Source organism: Pygocentrus nattereri, chromosome 20 (assembly GCF_015220715.1).
Source record: "Pygocentrus nattereri isolate fPygNat1 chromosome 20, fPygNat1.pri, whole genome shotgun sequence".
NCBI lineage: Eukaryota > Metazoa > Chordata > Actinopteri > Characiformes > Serrasalmidae > Pygocentrus > Pygocentrus nattereri.
In genome coordinates, this window is record NC_051230.1 from 14,549,242 (window position 1) to 14,575,458 (window position 26,217).

The 26,217-nt window shown below is 40.8% G+C and overlaps 1 protein-coding gene across 1 annotated transcript in view; it reads right to left on the minus strand.

Annotated features, from left to right (window-relative positions):
* Nucleotides 1–474: 474 nt before the first annotated feature.
* LOC108423576 overlaps nucleotides 475–26,217 on the minus strand; it is an 84,034-nt gene continuing 58,291 nt past the window's right edge. The window contains exons 9-12 of the mRNA XM_017690973.2: nucleotides 19,506–19,664; nucleotides 17,767–17,914; nucleotides 13,695–13,829; nucleotides 475–1,467 (exon numbers count right to left, since the gene is read on the minus strand). Coding sequence (XP_017546462.1) covers nucleotides 1,007–1,467; nucleotides 13,695–13,829; nucleotides 17,767–17,914; nucleotides 19,506–19,664 — 903 coding nt within the window. The 3' untranslated portion in view covers nucleotides 475–1,006. The remainder of the gene's footprint in view (nucleotides 1,468–13,694; nucleotides 13,830–17,766; nucleotides 17,915–19,505; nucleotides 19,665–26,217) is intronic.

Here is a 26,217-nt window from a genome sequence, read left to right on the forward strand (position 1 = left end):
GGACTTTGCTTGACACAGTGGAACAAGGCTTTCTAAGTGCTTTCATTTCCTCCAGGTCTGAGTAGCTGGAGAGGCTTTTCTATGGGCTATTAGCCCCCCCAAACCCTCCGCCTCCGATCCACCTTCTCCCTCCTGGTTCCCCTCCCCAGTCTACTTCTCAAGGGGTTCTACAGTGGATGGTTAAGTAGTGCAAAGGAAGGGGGGCCAAAAAATGTTGCAGCCGTTGTAACGTTGCTTGTTCCCTTGCTGATATGTCTAGTAGTGTTGCACCAAACAGAAAATTCTTGGCCAAAACAGAAATTCAGTACTGGGTTTGTAATTGAAAATGGAAAAAAAAATATGCTGGATAATAAGTTAATTATATTAACTTATTCACTTTTTATTTATGTATTTTAAGAGAATTTAATTGCAAAAGCATAGTAAAGTAATGAAAAAACACTTTATTATTGAAAAATCTTTCAGTAGGGCAAATTATCAAGAACTGAGTAACAGGGACTTGAAATGAATACAATAAAATAGAAAAATCTATTGTATTTTCAGTAGTGAATAGTCACGCATGCCTAAAAATAAAGCTGCCAGAAAAGTTCTTTTAAGCAATGCCATGGAAAAATGCCTTTTGGTTCCCTAAAGAACCTTTCAAGTGATGCTTCCACTGTTGTAAAATATACCTGCAAGTGTGAAGAATCTTTTAAAAGCTAAAGCAAAGTTTTTTTTGCTACATTGTTCCAAAATGTGTTCTTTGCATAAAACCACAGATGAACCACTTCCCTAAAAACCTTTCAGTGGATGGCTCCTCAGAGAACCATTTTTGTAAATGAGACATATCAGTGTGAAGAACCTTTTTAAAGTTTAGAGAACCTCTATGTAACGTAACTGTTATTGAAGAGCCCTAAAACTAGTAAAGAACCTTTATTTATGTAATGTAAAAAAACAGAGAAGCAAGTAACTATTTTCAGTTAAATGTCTGTCCATATTTATTGTGGCTAAAATTTCCCTGCATCTAAAATTAGCTCTGCCACTCTGGTCTAGCTGCTACCTTACTGCTCTTGCCCTGGGGAGAACTCCTCCTCCTCAGCCTCTGGTTGACCCCAGCCGGTTGGGACGGGCCATGTCTGTAGGTATCGGATGTGACATCCACTGTCAGGGTCTTTCTTAGCACTCTGTGCCTCTGCTGGGCTGGCAGGAGAGAGGGCTGTTTTTCCGGAGCAGTGCTGCTGGGGTCTCCAGAGCTTCCAGACTGATCCAGGCTGTCCTGCTGAGTGGTGCCTGTGTGAGGCTGGTCTGACGGGATGTTGGTCTCCCTCCGCTGGGCTCTGAGTGAGTGCAGGGTACGTATGGCCTGCTGATGCTCTTGCTGCAGGTTGTGAAGCTGATTGGCCACTTTCTCTCTGTTCTCAGCACAGTCCTTCAGGAGCTCTTCCACAGCCTGCAGGAAATCACGGCCATACTGCGCCAGGACCTCATCTCCTACACACACACGCACACAAACAAAAACACACATTTTAGCACATGTAGGTACCACAGGAAGCTGATGCACCTCACCATGTGCTACAATCAGAGCTTTAATCAGGCCTGAATTTTTTGAGCCGATCCCAAATACAAGCAAAGAATTTCTTTTCCGTCCAGTTCTGACTTGGCTAGAGGACCGGACCCGACCCAAACAACAGTCTTTAGTCCAAAACTAACCTGATTATAACAACATTGTGACCAAACCCGACCCAACCTGGCCCAAACCACATCATTAAATCGTTTTTTTTTCATAATTATGGTGAATCTTCCCTCCCGGTCTGACCTAACCAGAGCATGATATATGTGGGCCAAACCCAACCCAGGCACGTCATCAAATGTTTAGCCTTAACTGACCTGTGTATAACAAAATTCGAACAAAACTCTGACCCGACCTGAACCACATCACTAAAGTGATCATCATCAACCCGAACAGACTCAATCACCCAAAATGCCAAATAAAACATCAATGTGTACTGACAATAATTGCCATCATTGGAACATCAATACACAAAATAAAACTGTTGAAATACTGTGCTGTCCTCGTGCTGTGCAGTGTTAATATAGCAGGATGTAAGCCTTTACCTGTTGGTCCTAAATCAATTTCCTGTGTTATTTCTTGGGTATTCATTTTCTCAAGAGCGTTGTGCTTGTGGGGTACCAGACTGAAGCAGATTGTACCAGATTGAAAACTATTTTAAGATAATGCAATGGCAGGAAGAATAAAGAGTAAAACGAAAGCAGGAGGAAATGCAGGGTCAAATTTTATTAGATGTAGAAGGCAAACTGAGAACCTGAACTTGAGACCGACACATATTTGGAAGAAGATGCAAACCTGACTGAACCCAATGTGAGTAGTGTTCTCACAAATATTTTAAGCAAATATTTCATGCTCTAGTGGACAATAATTGACCTTCTCGATTTCTTTTTCAACTGACCTATCAAAAGCTGCCATTTTTATCAGTAATACCTACCATATAGGTGCATTTTGTATAATTGAGCTTGTGGTCTCCCAATGAAAGGACAAACCCTTAGATTGTGTAGCTAACCAGAATTTTGTGTAGCTAAACCCCTTTTACTACAATATTCATATTACTTAAGACTGAGTTGTATTATATGACATACTGAATCATGACTATACAAGTAAAGCACCGTTTAACTGACACTGCAGGAGTATACAATTAAAATAAAAATGTAAATTTACATCAGTCAATGTTATAGATTATCAGAATTTTTAGCAAAAGGTGTCAAATTGGGTACTAGTATCACCCACAACATTCATCACATTGGTTTGGTCGTAGTTTTAACTTATACTGACAATGTGATCCCTGGATTGAACCACTGCACTAAGGTAAGATACTGTTTATACTTTGATATATATTTTTGTGCTTGGCCCCCATCATAAACATGCGCCGTCCCTGCCAACAAAGTGTAATTAAATGGTAGGTATTTATGATGAAATGGCCAGTGAGTTTAGCTAAGGTAAGCGTAAGGTATGTGAAACTAATAAACTGGCAATGTACTGTATATATTACTGCAACTCTGCTGGGTAACAAGATGAATATTCAATCACCTCACACCTTGCAAGTGACAGGGGAGCAGTGTCTGGTATCATGCAGTGCAATAAACTTCACTTGGTGGTGTTGGTTCCTTAGAGCTCTCCCCATGCAGGCGGGCCTCACTCAGAGTTTACATTAAAACCATAGATAACTGAGGCAAGCGGTTTACACTGAGACTGCTGCAGACTAGATTTAGGCCGTTCCTTGTGGAGAGAGGGAGAGGGGGAGGTGGATAGGTGGGAGTGTGAAATGAAGGCAAGATAAATGAGCAGTGTGTTCTGATGGGGAGAGAGAGGTATGTGTCAGGAACGCTGCTGTAAATCTCAGATTTCAGGCCTGAACACAGTCACCTGGCCAACAGAGGAAATACTTTCTCTCAGGGTTGCAGCTGTTGCAGGGAAAATTGGCCAACTTTCATACCCTGATGCTTTTCAGAAGAAGAAAATCACCTGTATCCAACACACGTGAGGTGTAAATTACAATCACACAAGACTTATGATGACAACTGTATATAAGCAGTGCATTTTATTGTGCATTATGCAACAGTTAGTTCTGGCTGCACAAGCTGATTGGTTGAGAGGCGTTCTAGCTGTGCTGATATTAACATCACGGGTTTATCACAAACACTATCACGCTGCTGGGACGCCATTGCTAAGCAACAACTTAGCTAGGAGACACTCAAGCTATATTTTTGTTTGCACACAAACAGAAAATGCATACTTTTAAGATCACATCTGACCTACAGCCGAATTGGTCACTACACTGAATTCCCAAACTGTCATGGTCTGTGTAAGGAGCTGTGCAGCTAGTGAGCAGAGCTCGTTACTCTGGTGGAAGGAATCGCTAACATTGAAATCTATTAAATGACACGTTCATGGCCCAATTTATTTATTTCTTACTTCATTTATTTAACTGTTGTATTAAAGCAATAGAACACTCGAGGGTGTGTGTTATCGCTATAACATTACGGCTGTGATGATCTATGTATCGATGATAACACACTCCCTCTTGTTTTCTATTGCTTAAATAGCTTAGCATTTCACATGTTCAAAAAACAGATAGTACTGTATAGTATGTAAATGTATAAATGGTAAATCAGTCTCACCATCATTTCATTCTTCAGGAGATTCAAATTTCAAATTCCACCAGGATCAATCTGGTTCAATCCAAGATGGTGCTGAGTACAACTGCAGTGTTGCGATCTCCCTTCACTCTTTCTATTTTTTTTAATAGTGTGTTTACATGCAATGCACTATACATATACATCATGATGATCTCCACAGACAATTCATCACTTCACATTCGCAAGAGACTCACTTTGCACCTTATTGAAATTTCAAATGTAGTATATCTATACTTGAACATACAGATTTTCTATCTCTATCTTGCATAATCTGAATATATACAATAATACCGTAACCCTTCTATATCCTGCATCTCTCTATATCTACCGCAGACTCGCCAAACTGCATACATGGAAAGGTGTACATTTGTACATATTAAAGCTATAAACATTGCATATTTGGAAAATGGTGCAATACTACTGTATATTTGTTATCATATTTTATGCAAGGAACTACACACCTAAGATTTTCACTCACCTGCACACCTGTGTTCATGTTGATGTGACAATTAAATGCAATTTAAACTACTAATCAACAGAAAAATGGTCAATTTTCAGAGATAAAGTCAACTTTTACCTAGAGGTCATATATTCAGAATTTATTTGCTTTCCAGTTTTGTCCCAGTTATTTAACTGTACAATCCCAAGAGCTCAGCCTTGGAAAAAAAAGAACCAAATAATAAACTCCTTTGGCAGCCCACTGGGAAGGGCAATAACATTGCTCCAGTCACCATCAAGTGTCAGGTACCCTGACTTATCATTCCCCTACCCATGGAGTGGTAAGGTGGCAGGCAACAGTACCCATGTGAGATAAACAGGTGCAGGGGCAGCTCCCCTGACAGCCTCATCGACGCACACAGATGGGGAGATAACGGGCAAAAGACAAAGGGACAGCACAGCCTGATAACAAAGGCCACTGCTGTCACATACGGCAGAAGAATAGGCTGATGCGCAATGCATTGTACTAGAACGCTACAAAGCCAGATAACAGACTCTTGTAACAGGGAGACAGAAGGCATGGAACCTGGCATTATCTTGTTATGAAGTAAATTGCATTTTGTCATGGTGACAAAGGGAGATGGCTTCAATGGTCACAACAGAAGAATGGCATGTTCTAAAGGTCACTGATATATTGTCATTAATGAAGAGAAATTGGAGACAAATCTCACAAGCCAGACTTTTGCTTAAAGTCTGATGGGCTCCATTGCTCAACTTGGCTAAGAACCACCTACTTTGACCAAATTGGGCTATTTCACCAACATGTAAAACAGCAAACCAGAAACTGTTGTTTCTGCATGATGTGTAGGGGAAGGTTACTATATACATTAAAGAAATAACTAGTGCACACTCGAGAGGAAAGAGGAACTATATCATCTGTCTCACTTTGAGAGCAGCAGGGCTGTTTGTGCTCTCTTGAATATCCCACCACAGATGTTTGTGCATTGTCAGGATTCAGACTCCTCCCTTTTGCTTCACTCATATTATTCATATGCCAGTCATTTTACTTACACTATACTGCCAAAAGTATTCGATTGCAGTCTCTCTAAACTCATCCCACTCTAACTCATCCCAAAGGTGTTCTATCGGGTTGAGGTCAGGACTTGGTCTGCTGAAGCATTAAGAGTTCCTTTTACTGGAACTAAGGGTTGAGCTCAATTCTTGTAAAACAACCCCACACCATAATCTCCCCCCCTACACCAAACTTTATACTTGGCACAATGCAGTCAGACAAGTACCATTCTCCTGGCAACCACCAAACCCAGAAAAGTGTGATTCGTCACTCCAGAGAACACGTCTCCACTGTGGCGGCGCTTTACACCACTGCATTTGACGCTTTGCATTGTGCTTGGAGATGTAAGACTTGGATACAGCTGCTCGCCCATGGAAACCCATTCCATGAAGCTCTCTATGTAGCGTTCTTGAGCTGATCTGAAGGCCACATGAATTTTGGAGGTCTGTAGTGATTGACTCTGCAAAAAGTTGGCGACCTCTGTGCACTATGCACCTCAGCATCCGAAAACCCTGCTCTGTTATTTTACGTGGCCTACCACTTAGCTGAGATGCTGTCGATCCCAATCGCTTCCACTTTGTTATAATACCACTGAGTTGATTGTGGAAAATTTAGTAGCGAGTAAATTTCACGACTGGACTTGTTGCACAGGTGGCATCCTATCACAGTACCACGCTGGAATTCACTGAGCTCCTGAGAGCGACCCATTCTTTCACTAATGTTTGAAGAAGCAGTCTGCATGCCTGGGGGCTTGGTTTTATACACCTGTGGCCATGGAAGTGATTGGAAAACCTGAATTTAATGATTTGGATGGGTGAGTGAATACTTTTGGAAATATAATGTATTACATCGCACAGAGTAAAGACAAGGACAGGGATGTGCACTGAATGAGCCTTTCCTCTCAGACTGTGCAAGTGTACACTAATTGTTTTTTTTTTTATATGGCCACATCCATTTTTCAAGATCCATTTTGTGAGGAGAGGCTCAGCCTTACCCTGGAAATAAGGCTTGTGGGTAACTTTGGGTTCTGCAGGGCTCATAGCTCTTAGGTGCCCACTCTGGTGCAATATGAGCTGCCCATGGACCTTCCTCTCAGTAACTCTCATAGATGTGTTCATTTCCACAATGCTGGAAATAATAAACCACTGACATTTCTTTAAGAGATTCTGCATGATGTGGTTGTTTCAACCAAAAACTAATGTCAGCAGGAAGGGACAATAATAACTTGCTAAAGCAAGTTTGTCATTATTGAAAAAACAGATTTATGTGGGGCTCTGTGGAGGACCTCCAAGACCATCTGCTTAAACAACTATAACTCAAAATTCTCACTTTTTATGGAAGTCAAATAGAGTAGTCAATAACACTACTGCCTTGTAAATTTGAGATGGCTGGTTCGAATTTTTAGACAAGACTCTAGATAAAACTGCCAAGCAAAATTTAACATTTAATAAACTGCTAAAAAAAATAAAATTCTAACTGAGGCAATTGGGCTCTTAAGACCTCAGCATACTTCTTGTGGAGACTACTTTTGCTTAAAAATTAACTACCGCAGACATACAGAGGCTTTGCTCACCACATTGTGTACATGGCAATTGGGTAGTCCACAGACTAAAACACTATGAGACAAAGCCTGTGATTGGTCAGTACAAAAGAGCCGTGCCATGAAACAAAGACAGACAACTTTGAAGTGTGGCTCTCGGAGCAGGTAGGAAGGTATTGAACCTTTACAATTTGATTACAAAGACACGCAGATGGAGAGAAACTGGAAAAACACAAATCAAATGTTTCATCAATCATGAATCAAATTGTTTGCTGTCAAAAGTGGAAAAACCTCTGTGACAAATTTGTAAAAGCAAAAAAAATGTGTCAGAGAGGAGAGGCTAGTGGCAATAAGATCACTCCATTGTACAAGCCTTTGTCCTTGCTGTCTGGCTTCATAAAACATCACAGTGTCTGCAGTAGTGGAGCATATGCGACAGGCAAAATGAAACTGCAGAAAGCATGCAAGCTGATAAGGCGCTTTGGGCTTTGTACAACACTCACGAACCTGTCTTTAGGCTTTTCACAGGCTTTGTACAAGCAGAGCCATTGTTGTTATTGTATATAGAAAGAGCGGTTTCCACTGAAATTTAGTGACAATGCTACCACTAGGTCCAATTTATTACATTTTGACCCTCTTTGCTGCTGTCCTTCCAAAGCACAAACAGTGAGATAAACTACTGTGCGAACAGTACTCTGCAAATGACCAAGAGGAGATCATCCTGTATTTATTTGAATGACCATCAAAAAGGCCATTAAGGACAAGTTGTTTATTTCTCAGCCACAGGAAAAAAGAATACATATATTTAACAGAACATTACACAGTAACCTCACCCTGACTAAATATAACACATATTTTATCTGTATTTAGCTTATCAATAATTTGCCTTCATTACATCTTCTATTTTTAAATTAAACTTGCCTTTAGCTTTTCAAAGAAATCTGCTGAGATATTTTCCAAACCTCCAAAGTTCAGTCTTAGACGTCTGTTGCATTTCCTGCTTTGTATGATCCAAATGATTAAAAAACATTTAGTGGGCTCCCGAGTGGCGCAACTGTCTAAGTGTTGTCCCTATCATCAGGAGATCGCGAGTCCGATCCCTGGTGATGCTACAGCCAGCCGTAGCTGGGAGTACAACAGAGCACAATTGACCTCGCTCTCTCTGGATGGGTAGGATGGCCCCTCCTTATCCCCCCCATCACTCAACGCGATGCTAGTCAGCGCAGGCGTCTGTTAACTGACGTAAGAGATCTGCCGGGTGGCGCTTTCTTCCGAGAGCGTTCAGCTATCCAATGATGTTGCATTAGCAGCAGTTCGAAAAGATGCAGTGGATGGTTTCACAGAGGAAGCCTGTGCTAGCCTTCACCCTCCTAGCGTTGATAGTATCATGTGGCTGGGGGAGTCCTAACTAGCAGCTGGAATTGAAAATGACTAAATTGGGTAATTGGGTTAAAAAAAAACAAAAAAAAAAAAACTACGCATTTAGTGGTGTCAAGGTCTCTTAAAAAAGACGGTTCGTCAAGGGCACTTTAGTAAAGAAAATGGTTCTACATAGAACCATGAACACTCAAAGACCCCTTTGCATAATTAAAGGGTTATCTGCATCAGGAAAGGGTTCTTCAGATTGATGGAGAATGTGATGTGGATGGTTCTATATAGAATCTTTTTGAAAAGGGTTCTATGTAGCACTAAAAAGGGTTCTGCTGTTGTTACAAGCCCATATTGTTACAATAGCAGAATCCTCTAGTGCTATATGAAACATCATTTAAAGAGTTCTTTGAGTGTTCAACCATTTTCTTTACTAAAGGACCCTTGAAAAAACATCTTTAAGGGTGTATAAATCTTTTCAGACCCATGGTGGTTAGTTGTCTTCTCACAGTGGCAGGATTTATCACTCAAACTACTATTTATCTGATATGACAGTTGTGGTGGTCTGCCAGGGCAGGCATGATTTTTCCATTTTTTTGTATCTTCTTTTAAACTCTAGTTCTAGAAGCTCCTTTTTTCATGCATTTTCCTTTCCCCTTCCCTCTGCAAGTGTAAGCCTGCATTTAACTGCTGAAGAGGGGCCTTAAGCAACAAGTATGAAGGCAACCACATCTCTATCTGAATCATTTCCTTGATCGCTGGCTGTTTTCCGCTCCCTTCCTCCGGTGCAACTCAACCCTTCAGCTCCAGAGCGGATGAGCTTCTACGCAATCACAGCTATTTGCCAGACAAAAGAGGAGATGGCTCGATAAGAGCATTTCCATAAAATAAATGTCTCTGAGAGGCGACGTCACATGGCTGATTGAACACAATGATGTGTTGCTGCCACATCAAAAAAAACCTGTGATGGGTCCAAACACCTCCAGCTATTCTAACGATGGGTGGTTGAGCTGTGTTGGGCTACGAAACGCAGGCATTCCACCAGCTCCTTGTGTAAATATTTGCCGTCGGCGTCTCCAGTGAGAGCGGTTTCACAGGGAGCGAATGCTTGGCACCCAGTGAGAGAGGGAGAGAGAGAAAAAGAGAGAGAGAGAGAGAGAGAGAGAGAGAGAGAGAGAGAGAGAGAGAGATACTTTGGAACGAACACAGGAAAGCCTGAGGGCGGGTGGTGGCTGTCCTGCTGAAGACCACACACGCGGAGGGCCTTGAGAAAGCAGGCCACCTAAGGAATGGCTAGAACGGTAGAAAAAGAGAGAAGCAGACATGTTTGAGTTGGAAAGGTGCAGGCGAAGGCGATGAACATTAGGGAGATTATTCCAGCATTTAGCAGAAGAAGGTGAAGCAGGTTTTCAGAGAGTGTGACAGAGACTGCTTTTCTGAAGGTTTTTTTAGCAGATATCGCAGGCGGACGATGGCAAGCCAAAAAATGTGTTGTTTTTGGACAGGAAGCGCAGGGTCGGTGTGAAAGCTGAAAAGGATCCACTGTCAGATAAAAAGAATGATTTGATAATACAAAGAGAGAAACAGGGAAATTATCGATTTACATGTATTGGACAGGGATGTAAAAATTCATTTATTCATCATGACTGGCGGTTCAACTGCATCGGTTTTGGAAGGTTTGGGTCGATTATCAATGTCATATTCAGTAACATCTGCGCTGATTTTCTGGACAAAATAAAATAAAAAAAGTTTTTAAATGTGACAGTACAAAGGACAGATGTGTATTATCTTTATTTTGTATATTCCCAACTTTCTTTCTAGTTACAATTATGTAAAAACTGATTCTGAATTGGATCAGAATATCAAATGAAACTGAATTGTGTTGAAATTTGAGATTTAATTAATAATTTTTTCCTTTCCAATGGCAATATATAAACCTCAAGTATTAACCTCAAGGCCAATCCCAATAAGATACTGGAGAAACACTGTGTATGCGGTCGCCAGAAGTCAGAACCGAAGTGACAGAACTTAATAAACTTCGAAATGAGCTGATATTAATCGAAACGCATCAAATGAGCATCTAAAAGGAGCATCATGCTTGAACTATTCACTCTACTACCCCAGAGTAAGAAACACACAGCTAACAAAATCACATCATACATTACATACATTACATACATAAAAGCAGGAGAAAATGGCAATTATTTAACCAAGGATATGATATGAGGCTATAAAATAGCTTGTAACCCCCGGGTAACATTAGCCGTTAAAGGCTGAACACAAGCACACTTCCTCCTATGATTTTGCAAGTCAGACCTTTTCTTTAAAAAGCGGTTAAAGTGGCTGGTATAGTGTAGTAACCTTCTATGCTGTAGACTGGGGTTTAGGCCCCCACCTGGGCAAGCACCCTACACCATACCGATAGGAGTCCTTGGGCGAGACTCTTAACACTACCTTCACCTACCTACCCACAAGCTAGACTGGAGCAGGACATTTCAGTGTGGTGAGTTTTTACTTTGAAGCTCTCGTTTGAGGACATGCCAAGCTTGCAGATAGGCAGGCAGTAAGGATTGTGTTATGAGATTGCGTCACTTGTAACAAAGAAAAAGGGCTGAAATTCAAAAGAGGCATTTCAGGAAGCTGAAGAAATGGTCTCCCTGTGGTGTGTACTTTTGGAGTGTTTAAAGGCAAAAAAAAAAAAAAAACCCAAAACAAAAAAAAAACTACATAACACAATAAAGGAAAGAAAAAAACCAAACATAATAGGTTCCCTTTAAAAAGAGTTACCTCTTAGACTGTATCAGTGCTACTATCAAGGTTGAGTCAGGCTCATCTGTCTCCTTATGTTACATAACGTTACAGCTCCTCTGTCTCTTGGCATCTTTGGGACGTTCATTGCAAAAAGGGGCGTGTACACCTATTTTTTTACAAATTGAAAAGTGGAATATTTGAAGAGTTTTATTCCAAAACACTATATATCCATAACACGTCGTAACAATTTTGGATATAATGAGTTTTTGGAAAGAATAACAGCTGGAAAATGGAAAATACATGTTTGTTTCTCTAATAAAGGTGATAATTATCAATATAACAAAGATTGCCCATTTCCATCAACTTACATCATGAAAAGACAGGTCTTGAAAGATGTCTATAATGTGTTTTGTAACAAAACCCTTCAAGTAGATGAAAAAAAGAGCCACTTTATTTAATTATGAAATATGAAAGTTACATTATAAATAACATACTTTTAAAGGCCAGTATTGAGAATGCACATTCGAGTCCTGGAAACAAGTGTCTGAGGTCTGTAAAGTGATATTTGGGCCAGCCCCAGAAGTTAGCAATCTATCTGTTCCCCAATACTGCATGTCAAATGAAATTGCACAGCATATGCCTGGCTTTAGTGTCTGCACTGGCTTGAGCAGAGGAAAATAAAGGGGCAGGTTGGCATGCGGAGTGTGTTTGTGTGTTTCAGAGTGTGTAGGGTGGGAGATTTGTGACAGGTGCAGCCCCAATCAGTGCCACACTGCCCTGGGTGTCACATTTATTATCCCAGAGTGTGCAGTAATGGGGCATGTGTGTGTGGTGAGGTGGTTATTAAGAGGCTGATGTCAACACTCAGTCTGCAGAGCACGGCCTAATCAGCCAGCACTGCTACAGCCTCCTACACACACACACACACACACACACACACGCCTGGGCTGCAGGCCATGCCTGTCACACACACATCACACACACTCACATGCACACATACCTTTGCATAAACCGCACACCAGAGCTGAATGTGCTGCGCCCACACACACACACACAACATACTAACACAAAGCGCAGCTATACACACTCACTCATACCCACACACATACCACACAAATACATTACACATCACCACACACTTTCAATTTGCCACACACTAACACAGGCCGCTTGTATATGTTCACACTACGTCACACCCGTTCACACACTCCTGTTAGTTTTATGTTGAGTCATTCCATTACGCCAGTCTCCCACCACTCTCTCCCTCTTTAATGCTGTGAAACGGCTATCTTACTGAGTAAAAACACTGTACAGCTGAAATCCATTCACTATGTGAGGTAATACACACCTTTTATTTACAAATATACATAGGAGAGTAAAGCTGTCAGCAACAAAAGCAAACACGTGTCAGATTAGGCCTGTGCTGGTAACAGAGTCCTCTTTTTCAGGTAACCATGTGGAAAACAACAGTAAATGGTTAAAAGTACACCATGTAAATTCTTTGGTGGAAATTGGTAATTGCAACATGCAAAAGAACACTTTGTAATACTGGCCATGAGACTAGAAGCCCTAGTCACATAAACAGTTTACCTCAGACATGAGACTAGAGTGTCTCATCACATATTATAGAAGCTGCAAGCGTCATTTTGAAAGTGCCAAATTGCAAACACAGGCAAATACTATGAGAACTGGCACAATCAGCATAAATTCCCATAATTGCAAAATTGCAAATTCCTTGAGTATATTTCAGTTTGTTCCCTATGTAGAATGCTTATTTTCACTTAGAAAATGAACAAAACACGATGTGACAAGGGGGTGTTTTTGCATATGACAGTATTTTACATGCATCTATTTTCTAATATAAACTTCTGTCATCAACATAATCGACTAACTCTAGCATACGACATTAAAACATGTTTGAAAGTAATGCAAGTAGAGAGAAAGTATAAATTAAGGAGAAAAAAGATAAAATGGGAAATGCAAGGTAAAAATCTGTTAAAATTAAGAGGCAGGCTATGAGAACCTCAACTGAGCCCGAAATGATGTCAGAGCTCGACTGCACCCAATATGAGCAGTCAGGTCCTACTGAGATCAGGCAAATAAATTAAGATCTAATGTGTGGCTGTATTATGCTTGAAAACTTAAATATTGGCTTGAACAGGGCACCAACAGATACACAACATTTAATGACGCAAATCTGGATTGGATCAGGATATCTCTAGCGATTAGAGATGACACAGTGTCTCTACAAAGCAGCACACTGGAAGAGAGAGACTGAGAGACAGATAGACAGAGTGAGTGCGTGAAACAGAGGGTCTGAGACAGGCATTGATCTACCTTGACTCTTTGAAGGGCCGAGGGCCTCCACTGCCTCGCGTATCTGTGCAGAGCTGCTCTTAAAAGCTGACAGGAAGCGGCGGAGAGCAGCCTCCGATGCCGAGCCCCTCAGATCCTCATAACATGAAAGGACATCTGCAAAAAGAAAGAGAGAGAGAGAAAGAGTGAGAGAGGCTGCTGCATCAAAAAGGCCCCATGGAGATGTTGGAGGCGCGTCTTTTTTAATCCGTGCAGAGGAGCGGCCCGGAACGGCTGAGACGTTCACTCGCTGGCTAATTCATCTCAAAACACAGTGGAGCAGGAGAATTTGCAATTCAATGTGAAGAATAGCTGATCAGAATGAAAATTACACACCAATGCTACAAGCTGGAAAAAGGACACCAGAGACCTGCTTTTACCAATATTCCGATAAGTTAACACAGTTCATATTTAAATTCCCCATGGCAAGATTTACTATGAAGGACTAAATTAAAGACACTGACCATATAGATGAACTCTGTAGGTTTACAATTACTGACTGTAGTCCCATCTGTTGCTGCACAGTCTATCACAGGCATGTCAAACTGGTGACCTTCCAGGTCAACGTGCTGCAGAGCCTGAATGCTCTAAATTCAGTTCATGAAGGCCTTGCTAATTAGCCGATGAGCTGAATGAGATATGCTTAATGAGGCAGTGTGCTGAACTCTGCAGTGTTTTGGCCCACAAGAACTGAATCCTAACACATGTGGTCTATCAGCTGCCCTCTGTTTTGTCCATGAATGGAAAAGGACCACCACAGACCACAACCGACCAGATATATGTGTTGCACTGGTATATTATAAAGGGGAATTCCTCCCATGTATCACAATTTCTGTTTGGCTGTCCTGTATTGGACCCCTTTCAAAAGCAGCTCTGGCTGAAACACTACTTCAGTGTGAGTGGGTGGAGCTAAACCACTGTAGGCTGAATAGGCGGATATTTGTAAATGCATGGGTTTTTGTGACAGTGAACTCAAAACAGGCTTTGATTTCCATATATGGATCTTTTGGACTTGGAGTTGAATGGTACATTGTGAAGCTGGGTTAAATACCATGTCAAGCAGTTTTATTTTTTAAGTTTAGTTTTCCATGATATGTTAAAAAAAAAAAAAAAAAAAAAAAAAAAAAAGCCCTGACTTGATCTGATGTGGAATGCAACCCCAGAGAAACTAACCAAACCAAACCAAATTCACAGTGGTGCTGATAGGAACCATACATCTAAAGTGTTTATCGTCTCTAAACAGAAAACTTTTACAAATTGTTAGGAATACATTGCCAGATGCCTGAGACACCATTTTAATATAGTTTAGAGAAAAGATTTTGGACTAAAACAGCTTTCGAATTCCAAAATTCATGGTAGAGGGGTGCATGCAGGGTGCTGTAAAGTATAAAAGTGTAATAGTAACCAAAGAAAACTTCCAGACTTACCATTATCAACATTACATATAAAAACCCAGAGTGTGTGTGGGTTCAGTGCTGGATTTGGACTGTAAACAAAATCTATATTTGCGTTGTAGACATACTGACTCTGTTTCTGTCACAGTTTCTGTCACAACTACTGTAAAGAAAGTTTCTCTACAATGTAACATTTCACGTTAAACCACTCTGAATGGTGTTCTTTGCATTAAAATGATTACAAATATGCAGAAATTTTGAAAAATCTGAGGAATTCCTCTTTGACACTGTGTACAGTCACTGGGAGCTTTATTAGAAACTCTACCTTATAGGTCTACTTCACAGATGTATAGTTAGAGACTAGTTTACCTTTTTCCATTGACAATTTGTGTTAGTCATTATATGATCTGTTTACAGAATTTCATGCATGTGGTAGAGGTGGCCTGATAAACTGTGCAGCAACAAATGGACTACAGTCAGTAATTGTAAACCCACAGAGTGCACCAATATGGAAGGCATATGCATAATACACAGCAAGAGTAAACCTGCAGTGACCTCATAAGTCCTCTTCAGTGTGCAGGAGCAAAGAAGGAAGTCCAGCATTCAGCTTTAATGAGGAGTTATGATTGCCAGTGAAATGGAGTGGAGAATGCACTGTACATGCACTCCTCAAATCAAACAAGTCTTCAGGTGCAAGGTTCAGCTTAGAAACCACAAAAACTGGACACGCATACACACACACACACACACACACACACACACACCCCCCAACAGCACTTCGCTTCCTCCATCGCTTGAATGGCCTCGCTAAGTGGCTGGTATCAGAGACCTCTCGAACTGCTGCAGACGCACACACATAGACATATACGCACACACACAGAACCTTCCCAGCACCCTGTCCCAGCTATAGACGAAAATGAGCAGGCATTCTGCTGTGGCAGCAGGAAGTGCAGTAACATTATGTAGACTCTGGATATTACATGCTCAATCATACAGATCTTACCCTGATATCCACTTTCACTCAGACAAGGAATCTGAAAAAGCATATCTTTAGAGTCCAGATCTTTAAAGTTACCTCATTACATACTTTATTCTTGTGCTAATAAACTGTACATATAGACACCGATCAGCCATAACATTAAAACTCCCTCTTTGTTTCTATACTCATTGTTCATTTTATCGGCTCCACCTACCATATAGGTGCCCTTTGTAGTTCTACAGTTACCTGCTGTAGTCCATCTGTTTCTCTGCATATTTTGTTAGCCCCCTTTTACCCTGTTCTTCACTAGTCAGGACGACCACAGAGCAGGTACTATTTGGGTGGTGAATCATTCTCAGGACTGCAGTGACACTGACGTAATGGTGGAGTGTTAAGTGTGGTACGAGTGGATCAGACACAGCAATGCTGCTGGAGCTTTTAAACACTGTTTCCACTCACTGTCTAACCCATTAGACATACACTATATGGACAAAAGTATTGGGACACCTACAGGATCTTTTATGACATCCCTTCCTAAATTCATAGGCATTAATATGGAGTTGGTCCCCCTTTGCAGCTTTAACTGGCAGCTTTGACATACTCCCAAATTTTGTACAAAACTTCTCATATGCTTTTCAGGGTAAAATGTTTTGGTTTGCTGAAGCATTTCCCTTCACTGGAACTAAGGGTCCTAAGCCCACCCTTGAAAAGCAAACCCATAGCATTATCCCTCCTCCACCAAACTTGACAAGTGGCACAATACAGTCTGGCTTGGAATTCTGCAGTCAGGAGAATGCTGGTGACTTTTATGCACTATGCAGCTCAGCACTCAACTTGCTCTGTAAGTTTATGTGATTTACCACTTCAAGGCTGAGTTGCTGAGGTTCCTAAATGCTTCCACCTTTCAATAATACCCCTCAAAGTTGATTGTGAAATATCTAGGGTGGAAGAAATTTCACAAACTGACTTGTTGCAATGGTGGTATCCTATTACAGTAATACACTGGTATTCAGTGAGCTCTTTAGAATGACGCCTTGTTTCACAAATGTCTGTAAAGGCAGACCGCAAGGCTAGGTGCTTGATTTTATACATCTGTGGCAAAATGACTGAATAAAACACCTGAATTCAATAATTAAAAGGTGTGTCCCAATACTTTTGTCCATATCTTGCCTGCTTTGTCGGTTCACCTTGTAGGTGTAAGGTCAGACATAACAGCTCATCTGTTGGTTTTGGTCATCCTCTGGTCTTCATCAGTTGTCTGCCTACACAAAGCCTTTGGCTGGATATTGTTGGTTGATACTCTCTGCCCAGCAGTGACACAATATGGCACATTTTATCTTTTATGGTTTTTTTTTCTAGCATGTTAAACTCATCAATTAATTAGAAATTAGAATTTCATGACATGGAACTGTAGGTACAAAGAACTGAGCATTTTATATGAGCACATCATTAGATTAGATTAGATTAGATTAGATTAGATTCAACTTTGTCATTGTGCAGAGCACAGGTACAGAGCCAATGAAATGCAGTCCTGGTGCTAAAATCAGATTTACCAGATTAAGGCTTGTATAGTTTCCTCCAGCTGAGACGAAAATATCTAAACCTCATTTAAAAACATTATTCCCTTTAGCTGTACCATCTTATCTTATTGATGAGCTGCTGGATGCTTGGGTGTATTTACCTTGCATTGGCGCACACAGATTGAGGGAGATGTTCTCTTGGAAGGTTTGGTATGCCTGGCGGATCCCCTGTACCAGCTCCTCTATGGTTCTCACCTGCAGGCTGTACAGGCTCCTGTGGAACTCCAGCTCAGTCTCTAAAGCTTGCACCTACAACACAGCAAAAGATAAAAATACTAAATCTCCAACAAGTCAAAAACTACATTTAGAGAAAAGCTGCTTTCATTTGAGGAGCAGATGTCAAGACAGACAGTGTGAGGCCCAAAAAAACAGCATTCTTCATATAAAGACAGGATACCTATGTACTGTATCAGATCTAGGCCATACAAAGGGTAATAACATTTCGAGAACCTGCTTACTCTCTAACAAGACAGAGGACCAATCAGTCAGCTGCCCTGGAGTGTGTATTCCCTCATCCTACCTCAGAAATTGTGGGTCTTTAAAAATGCATTATGGGCCCATAACCTGGAGTCAGGAGGTGCCTGGGCCACGACGGCCCTGACTGTAGCGAGGCGTCACAACAAGTGTTGCATAAATCATTGTGTTTTTCCTGGCAAGGCGCAGTGTATCATGAATGATTCATGGCTCGGCCCCTCTCTGCCATCTCCTAATGCGCAACCGGGGCTCTTTTCCTGAAATAACGGTTTCGATGACCCCCGAGGCTGGAGTGGGAGGGTTAGACAGGAACGCCCCGGCCGGGTTATTTTAGTATGAAATATTGATTGGCATTGACGGACTGTTAGCATATGGAACAAGATAGATTACCGCAAAGAGGAAGCATGAGCTTGGATGTTACAGTGGGAACAGGAAAAGGAGATGAGGGGAGAGAAAGGACGAGACAGACAGACAGACAGACAGACAGACAGACAGACAGACAGACATTGTGATCTAGACAGAAAAAACTGAGAAAGAGGAAGACATAGATAGATAGACAGAAAATGGACACAGAGTCATAGACAGATAGACAGGTACATGTACAGACTGATTTAGAGAGACAGAAGAAGACAGAGAAAGACAGACAGACAGACAGACAGACAGACAGACAGACAGACAGATAAATGGATAGATAGATAGACAGATAGACACAGTTACATGTACAGATTGATTTAGAGAGACAAAAACAGAGACAGAAAAAGACAGACAGACAGAGAGAAAGACAGACAGATAGATAGACAGATCCAGAGAGAGATAGACAGGGGTGGTCTGACGAATAATGAGAGAAAAAGGAGAAAAAGAGGAAGATGCAGACAGTCAGACATAAAGATAAACAGATATAGACAGACAGTGACACAGACAGATAGATAAAACAGGCGTAAGATAATGTAGGTAAGAACAAACAGTCCACATATAAATGAAGTGCATAAAAAATAAAAACCACAAACAAAAGAAAAAAAAAATACAAAAAAAAAAAAAAACCAGTGAAAAACAGCAGCAGGCACCATACCTATAACTTTATTATTGATACACAGATACTCTCTGCATTCATATCCAGTTCTGTTCTACATTCTCTGAGGGTGCATTGTAGGAAGGGAAAGAGAGAGAGAGAGAGAGAGAGAGAGAGAGAGAGAGAGAGAGAGAGAGAGAGAGAGAGAGAGAGAGAGAGAGAGAGAATATGTGATAAAGAGAGAAACATGAAATGTAGAAGCATGACCATGTCCTCCCTGCTGAGGGCAGAGAAGAATGTGAGATGAAGCTACAGTGGTGAGTCAGTCAGTCAGTCTCTCGCGCACGGCAGACCCACCTGCTGCTGGGCCATTAGCAGTGAGTAATTGGCGGCCCGGCTGAGGGCCTGGGCGGAGCGTCTGGCTCGCTGGAGGGGTGCTCCCCGGGGGAAGGCGGGTAGCGTTGCCAGGATGTTCTCCACCTCCAGGTCTGGAATCACCCGCTGCTGTGGGCCAGCCTGTAGCGCACACACACACACACACACACACACACACACACACACACACACACACACACACACACACACACACACACACTCTCTGAGCTATAGAGGAAGACACCTCCTCCTGAAGACACTGATCCAGCACTGAGCACTTGGGAGTTTACAAGAAATACAATTAGTCAACTGGGACGACAACATGGGCAAATCTAATTCTCTACATATTCTACATCCATAACCTTGCTGGAAAGACCTGTGAAAATACAGAGCCCACATAACATGAGGTGGAATTCATGAGGGGGCGATAGTTATAGGACACATGTCTGATGTATGTTTAGCACTGCAAACAACGTCTAAGCCTCAACTTTAGAAGTGCCAAATATATCACTGCAGATTTCTCTGAAGAAACTAAAAGCAAGTTTCCTGAAAAATAATGGAAGCTGTAATAAAAAAAAGCAAATACTGAAAAAGATTACATTGAAAGTTCATCTGCGTTAGCTTAACAGGTGGCCATTTGTTGTTTGTGCTATTCTGCACTGGGCTGCGGGGTAGTCAGTTCCAGTATTTGTACCTACCATAATGAGAAAGTGTATGGCTTGAAGTGACCTGCCTGCTCTCCCAGCCACCTGCCTAGAGCTGAGTGGCAATTCTCTTGCTGCCTGGTGAGTAAAAGAACATTCACCTTTGAAGTGGAATGTTTTCTGCATCTTCCTTACCTATATAATATATATATTTAGTTGTTGAGGCTTCTGTGTAATTTTTTTTATAAGTTTTCTGCTGTTTTCCTGATGCTGAAAAAAAGTGTGTGTACACAGTTGACATGACAGCAATGCACTTTGTCTTCAAAGTATTTTCAACTGGGCCAGTGCTTGAAAACTAGCAGGAAATCTATTTTCTTCCCCAATATCTCAAATAGGGCTGCACAGCACATTGCTAGCTTTGGTGATATACAAATGAACACTATAAATACTCACAAAACATTTTATTGTCCGTATCTTAATCAGTCTCAGATGTTTGTGTGGTGAGCGCTTCTGTGGGTGTTTTTCCAAATAAATGGATATAGTCCAACAAGTGTAAATAATCTTGTTCAATAATAATGCAGCCCATTCTTTAATTAAGTCACATTAAGGGTTCAACAGTGTGTTTTAAAATATATCACAATCATCATGATATTTCATCTTATGCAGCTCTATTATCTACCAAATCTCCGGTCAATATAATTACTGAAACATGACGGCCCAACTGTCATTATTTGTGCATAAAAGTTCTATGTAAGACAGAAAGATCTCCACTAGTTTTCTTCTTCTCTTGACGTGATTCCAACAGGCAGTAGCATTCGCCATGTGGCTGTGGTCACATGCTTGTCTCTGAGCCGCCTTGGGGACCACCCTGCCTGCTCCCCCCAACAGTGGACCACCTCTGAAAGCACATGCAGGGTCATGGCTAGGTGTAAAAAACAACAACAGGGCTGTGGTGTGTGGGAGAACAAATTAGAGGCCACGCTCACACTCAGCACTCTAATCCTGCTTTTCAGCTGCTGGGTTTGGTGTGACAACTGACACATGACGTCTTTTGAAAGCCCAAACACTACGTAAACCTACGCAAGCCCTTATCAATTTGGGTCACTCAAAGCGGTCCAACAAACCAATGTGCTGCCAGTGCTTTGAGTCATTCTTTGGCTTTGAACACAAAATCAGCCTCTCTAAGCTGCTGCAAGAACAAAAAGACTGGAGCACCACTACTACTGTGAAAAGTTCAGTCAATTGTCCTTATTTCAGCGTATTATAAGAAAGAATTCTGAACTGTCTGAACTGACATATCAACTCTTCGCCCACAAATGCTCTCTTCTTCTGTGACTGTCACATTTAATTTAACCTAACGAGTAACTGTAGTGCAGTAATTTTTTGCCAAAATTCCTACATTTAGAGCATGTTACTTAGTTAAAGGGAATAATATTTTGTATGCGAGCAAAAGATCACATTGTAGGGATAGATCAGTATAGTTTTTCTGCTGTGTAATCGAGCTAAGATTAGCACAGAGGCAAATTCTGATCAATTACCAATCTGCCTAGATTTCATTAGTTACAACATAATGTGACTTTATAGCATAACATTTTAAACTGAAAACTCAACAGAAAATGTTATGTAGCTCTTCAAGCAATGTTAAACAGAAAAAAACGAGTTATTATGAATAATATTATGGCTATGACAGGCTCTAGCTGAATGTGAGTACTGCAGATCATTACAGCATTGATATTTGTGATAACATGCAATCTTAAGTGTTTTACTACCTTTGAACAACAGTTCTGCAAAATCAAAAAAAGAACAGGCCATTCTTTCCATCAATTGCATCCATTGTTACAGATAGAGCTATAAAACTGTCACAATATCAGGTTAAGCTCACTTTTTAGCTTGCCAGATTAATCTGAATAGTGTTGTGTTCAAGTCAGCCTGTAGAACATTTCACAGCCCATCTTGTTTGCCGAATTATATTCTGTTTGTTTCTGGTCAATTCCATGTTTAGTTATTTGACCAAAAAGCTTGCGTAGGGGTAATGACAGGTTACTAACCATGCTTGCCGCAGTTCAAATGTACTCTTACAGAAGTTATCTAATGTATTTTTTGTTTTTAATGTACTAAAGTAGAAATTTAATGGTTAGCTGCAACATAAAATGAGTCCTTAATTAGCAATCTGTGCTCAGCGGATTGTGGTTATTGTGAAACTACAGAATATAACTACTCAGACCAAGCAGATTATGTGGTCAGAACTGACTGCTGTATATGTTGATTGAAATGTAGTAAACTTTGGACTTTTATGAAAGCATTTATATGAGTAACAGTCACACTGAATCAGTGATACCAATGTTGCAATATATTACTAGCGCCTAAAAGTTCACTAGTGTGTAAAAGTTTTTCCCTCATCACAAAGCTGTGACTGGTTTCCTAAGAACAAAACAGAACAAGACTACAGCACAATCCACATTCTCTGCAATGCATAAAAAACACAAGCGTCAGGAAACACTATATCTTTGGGCAAGTCAAGTGAATCTGCTTACTCTCCAGAAAAACGAGACAGTGGGCCGGCTCAGGTCTTCATCTGACACATTTACTATGATGAATTATTCAATGACGAAGAGAGGTGTGCTGTGAGTGGGCTCATCATGCCTCGCTGATGCACACCACTGTGGCCATTCAATGGAGACAGGCTCACTACTGTACGGCACAAACGAATCCATCAAAACAGGAAGCCAACAGGAGCTTTTGGTGCTTATTATGGCACTTAACGCTTGGATGGGATTCATAAACGTGCTGTCTCCCATTGATTTGCTGGGTCATAAACTAGGGCTGTCACAATTACTCGATTTAACTCAATTCCTCGATTTAAATATACCAGATTATTTTTTAAGCCTTCTAGTTTGTTCTATAGATTTTTTGAAAGGTTATGCTTAGTTTGTTGTTGTTCAATTAGGTCTGTTCTTATTTGGATTATTTTCAAAACTGATTTTCCCACCAAGTATTATTAAAGCACTGAATATTAATTTCCACCAAATATTCAAAACTCCCACATAATTCAATGAAAGAGATGTAAAAAAAAAAAGTAATTTAAAGAGGTTTGAAATGATGCATTGCAGAGAAACTTACTAGCAAAGTTTTCTTTACAGTGGAGGTAATGGGAACCAGGTATAGCCATGTTATTTATCCAAAATGACCAGTGACCAGGGTTTTACATGTAATATAGTAGATGTAATGACAAAACAATGTCAAATCTGAAAAAATACATAATCTTTGGAGACTATCTTGCGTTTTAAACCCTGGCATTTACCTCTTTGCCAAGGATTTTGTTAAAAGGACTGAATTGTGCAGAAATTTTGGAAAATGGTTGAATTCATGTCTAATATAACCAATAAGGCCTCCCTATCCTCCCTAATCATGCAGCATAGTAAAAGAGAGCTTGGTGATGAATGTAGTGCCATCAGCAAGCAGTAGTGTAAATAGAGACTGCAGATTTGCATGAGGTGTATTCAGAACTGCACAAACCTATTCCAAATCATCCCCCCATGCTATTACTAACTCAATATTAATATTTAAACAGCTTTGATAGATTGGATACACCTTTGCAAAGGGAGAGCCTAAGATTAAATAGAGCTGCTGTTTTTCACAGCAAAAGGTCCGTGCTCTCACTGTAAATCAGCCTCAATGAGGGTTAGGCGAGTGGGGGTCCGTCTCTGAGGCGTTCGAGCAGTTTGATCATTGCTCAGGAATAATCTAGCAGAGGTGAGGGTTAAAAGCCTGCTCCATCACTGTTTACAGTGAGCAGTGTACTACAAGGCCCCAAGCTATTTAGCAGCTACGAATAAACATCATCCATTGTCATGACAAGGCTTAACGGGGACCAACCTTGCTGGCTGTAAGTGGGCTGGGGCTGCTTTGAAGCTTCACTTCTTTATTATGGTTTCCAATGGAAATATCGTCTTTGCGCCGGCCAAGGCAGTGCATTGCTCAGCAAAAGTGGACAAAGGAAATTGTTATTTGGATTAGACCGAGTCATTTTTTGTGTCTTTGTGTTTAGGCAGGGTCTGGCAGGGCTTCAATAACTCTCTCAAAAGCATCCTGGGAGAGCGGACCGCATTTGGGCTTCTGAGATTAGTTCACAACTTCACACTTCAAAAGTGTATCTGGATTTTTGAAAAAAGCAAACGGCACCAGGCACATGTATAAAAAGAAATTCTGACTACCATCAATAATGGATTTAAGCGCCATATGTTCTCTTTTGATTCAATAATTCACCCTGTCTAGAATTTTAAATAAACAGAATAGCAAGGGATAAACTGCAGACAACCCCAACACAGAGGCCTACATAGAGAAAGCTGTCATGTAGATCAAACCAAGAAACCCACAATGCTTCTAATGGCGGAGGAGTCGCTACTGAAACCCAGAAAAAATAAGCAAGAAGTCACAGACAAAACAGAAAGGGGAATGCTCCCAGGTATCCTAACGTTTATGTCTACTTGGCCTTGCAAAATCGTTTAGCCTTTCATCTCGCAATCTCTACCTGGAGAAGCTCTTGCAACAGCTCTTCAAAAATTCTTCCCTCAAGTTTCGCTGCTAATGCATTCATTAGCATAATTTCATCATCCTGCATTAATACAAGGCAGTATTTGGTCCATGCATTACTACCCACAGCTTGCTTTTTTTCCCTAGAGGTATCCCTGCTGGCGCATGGATTGTATCCCGGCTTGTTTACACCTGCTCATTGGGTCTGTTTAGCTGTGCGCCAATTAGGGCCTAATTAAATGCTGGGTGCACCAGTCGGGCTCACTTAGTTCTGATCCTAGGAGCTACTTTGATCTCCTCTGACAGATAAGGTGTCTGCTCCAGAGCCTAACCCTCCACTTGGAGAAAATCCAGTTCATTAAAACAAGGGGTTTTCAGGAAGGTGGAAGGGAAAAAAGGCAGAGGGAGGCTGAGGATATTTATGGTTAAAGAAGCTCAAGCGGTTTGGGATTTATAATGATCTTCTCATGTGAGTTTGGGGTTTTTTTGGCCCACTGAGCAACGATGGCAGCAGGAGGATACAGCTGCTGCAGGATTACAATCCAAAACCAATCCGCCCTTTGTTCAGCTCAACACCAGTGGATTCCGTTTTAGTGAGACAAAAAGCAGCATAATCGCAGCTTTTGCTTTTACCAGTGCAGTAATAACAGCTTCTTTACTGTAAAACTTTGCGGTGTCTAAGCAGTGGATAGAGTACATAAATACCATAGAAGTAGTAACTCACTGAAGCAGTAAATGGACAAACGGTCAAAACCAAAGCCAAAAATTAAGACACAATGGGCTGAAAACTGAAACACAAAAAAAGTATGTACATATTTACATAAAATAAACATAGTAAACATTAAAATATTACAGCATGAGGGCTACAGCATGTACCATGAAATACAATAAATAATGAATAGCATTTTTTGGTATTTTTTACACTTTCATACTGCCATTTTTTAATTCTTCTGTTTTTTTTTTGTTTGTTTGTTTTTTTTTTTTTAAACGGAGGCTACAGATGATGTTGGGGTGCTCACATGGTCTGCTTCTGTTTTGTAATATTCTGTGTATTGAGCAGGACGTCATTAGTGGTTTCATATGTATAGTGGAGAAGTTCTTCGATGCCTCCCAACAGTCAGCATGAACGCAAATTATAAATGTCTTGTCTAATCATCCTTGTAGAAACCATTTGACACCATGTAGCTCCATGTGGCTGAGATTTTAACTGTTGATCAGATTCTGCTCAAACAGTTTGAATGTGGCTGCATTGCAAGACAGAAAAGGAAAACAGTAGCACCTTTAGCCACTGTTTGACATTTCCATTACCATTAAAATAGCTTTTAGTCATAGTCTTAGATTCTGAAAGTTTGTTGAAGCTTTATTTAATCATTTGGTTTTTTGTTGGTCAACATTTATTTGAAACTGAAAATGGCAAGAGGAATCATTTTCTTTCCCTAAGGAGCCACTTCTGTAAATTGGAAGGTTCAATTCAATTACAGGTTTGTCTTAGAACCATATACCCAAGCTTTGCTTTT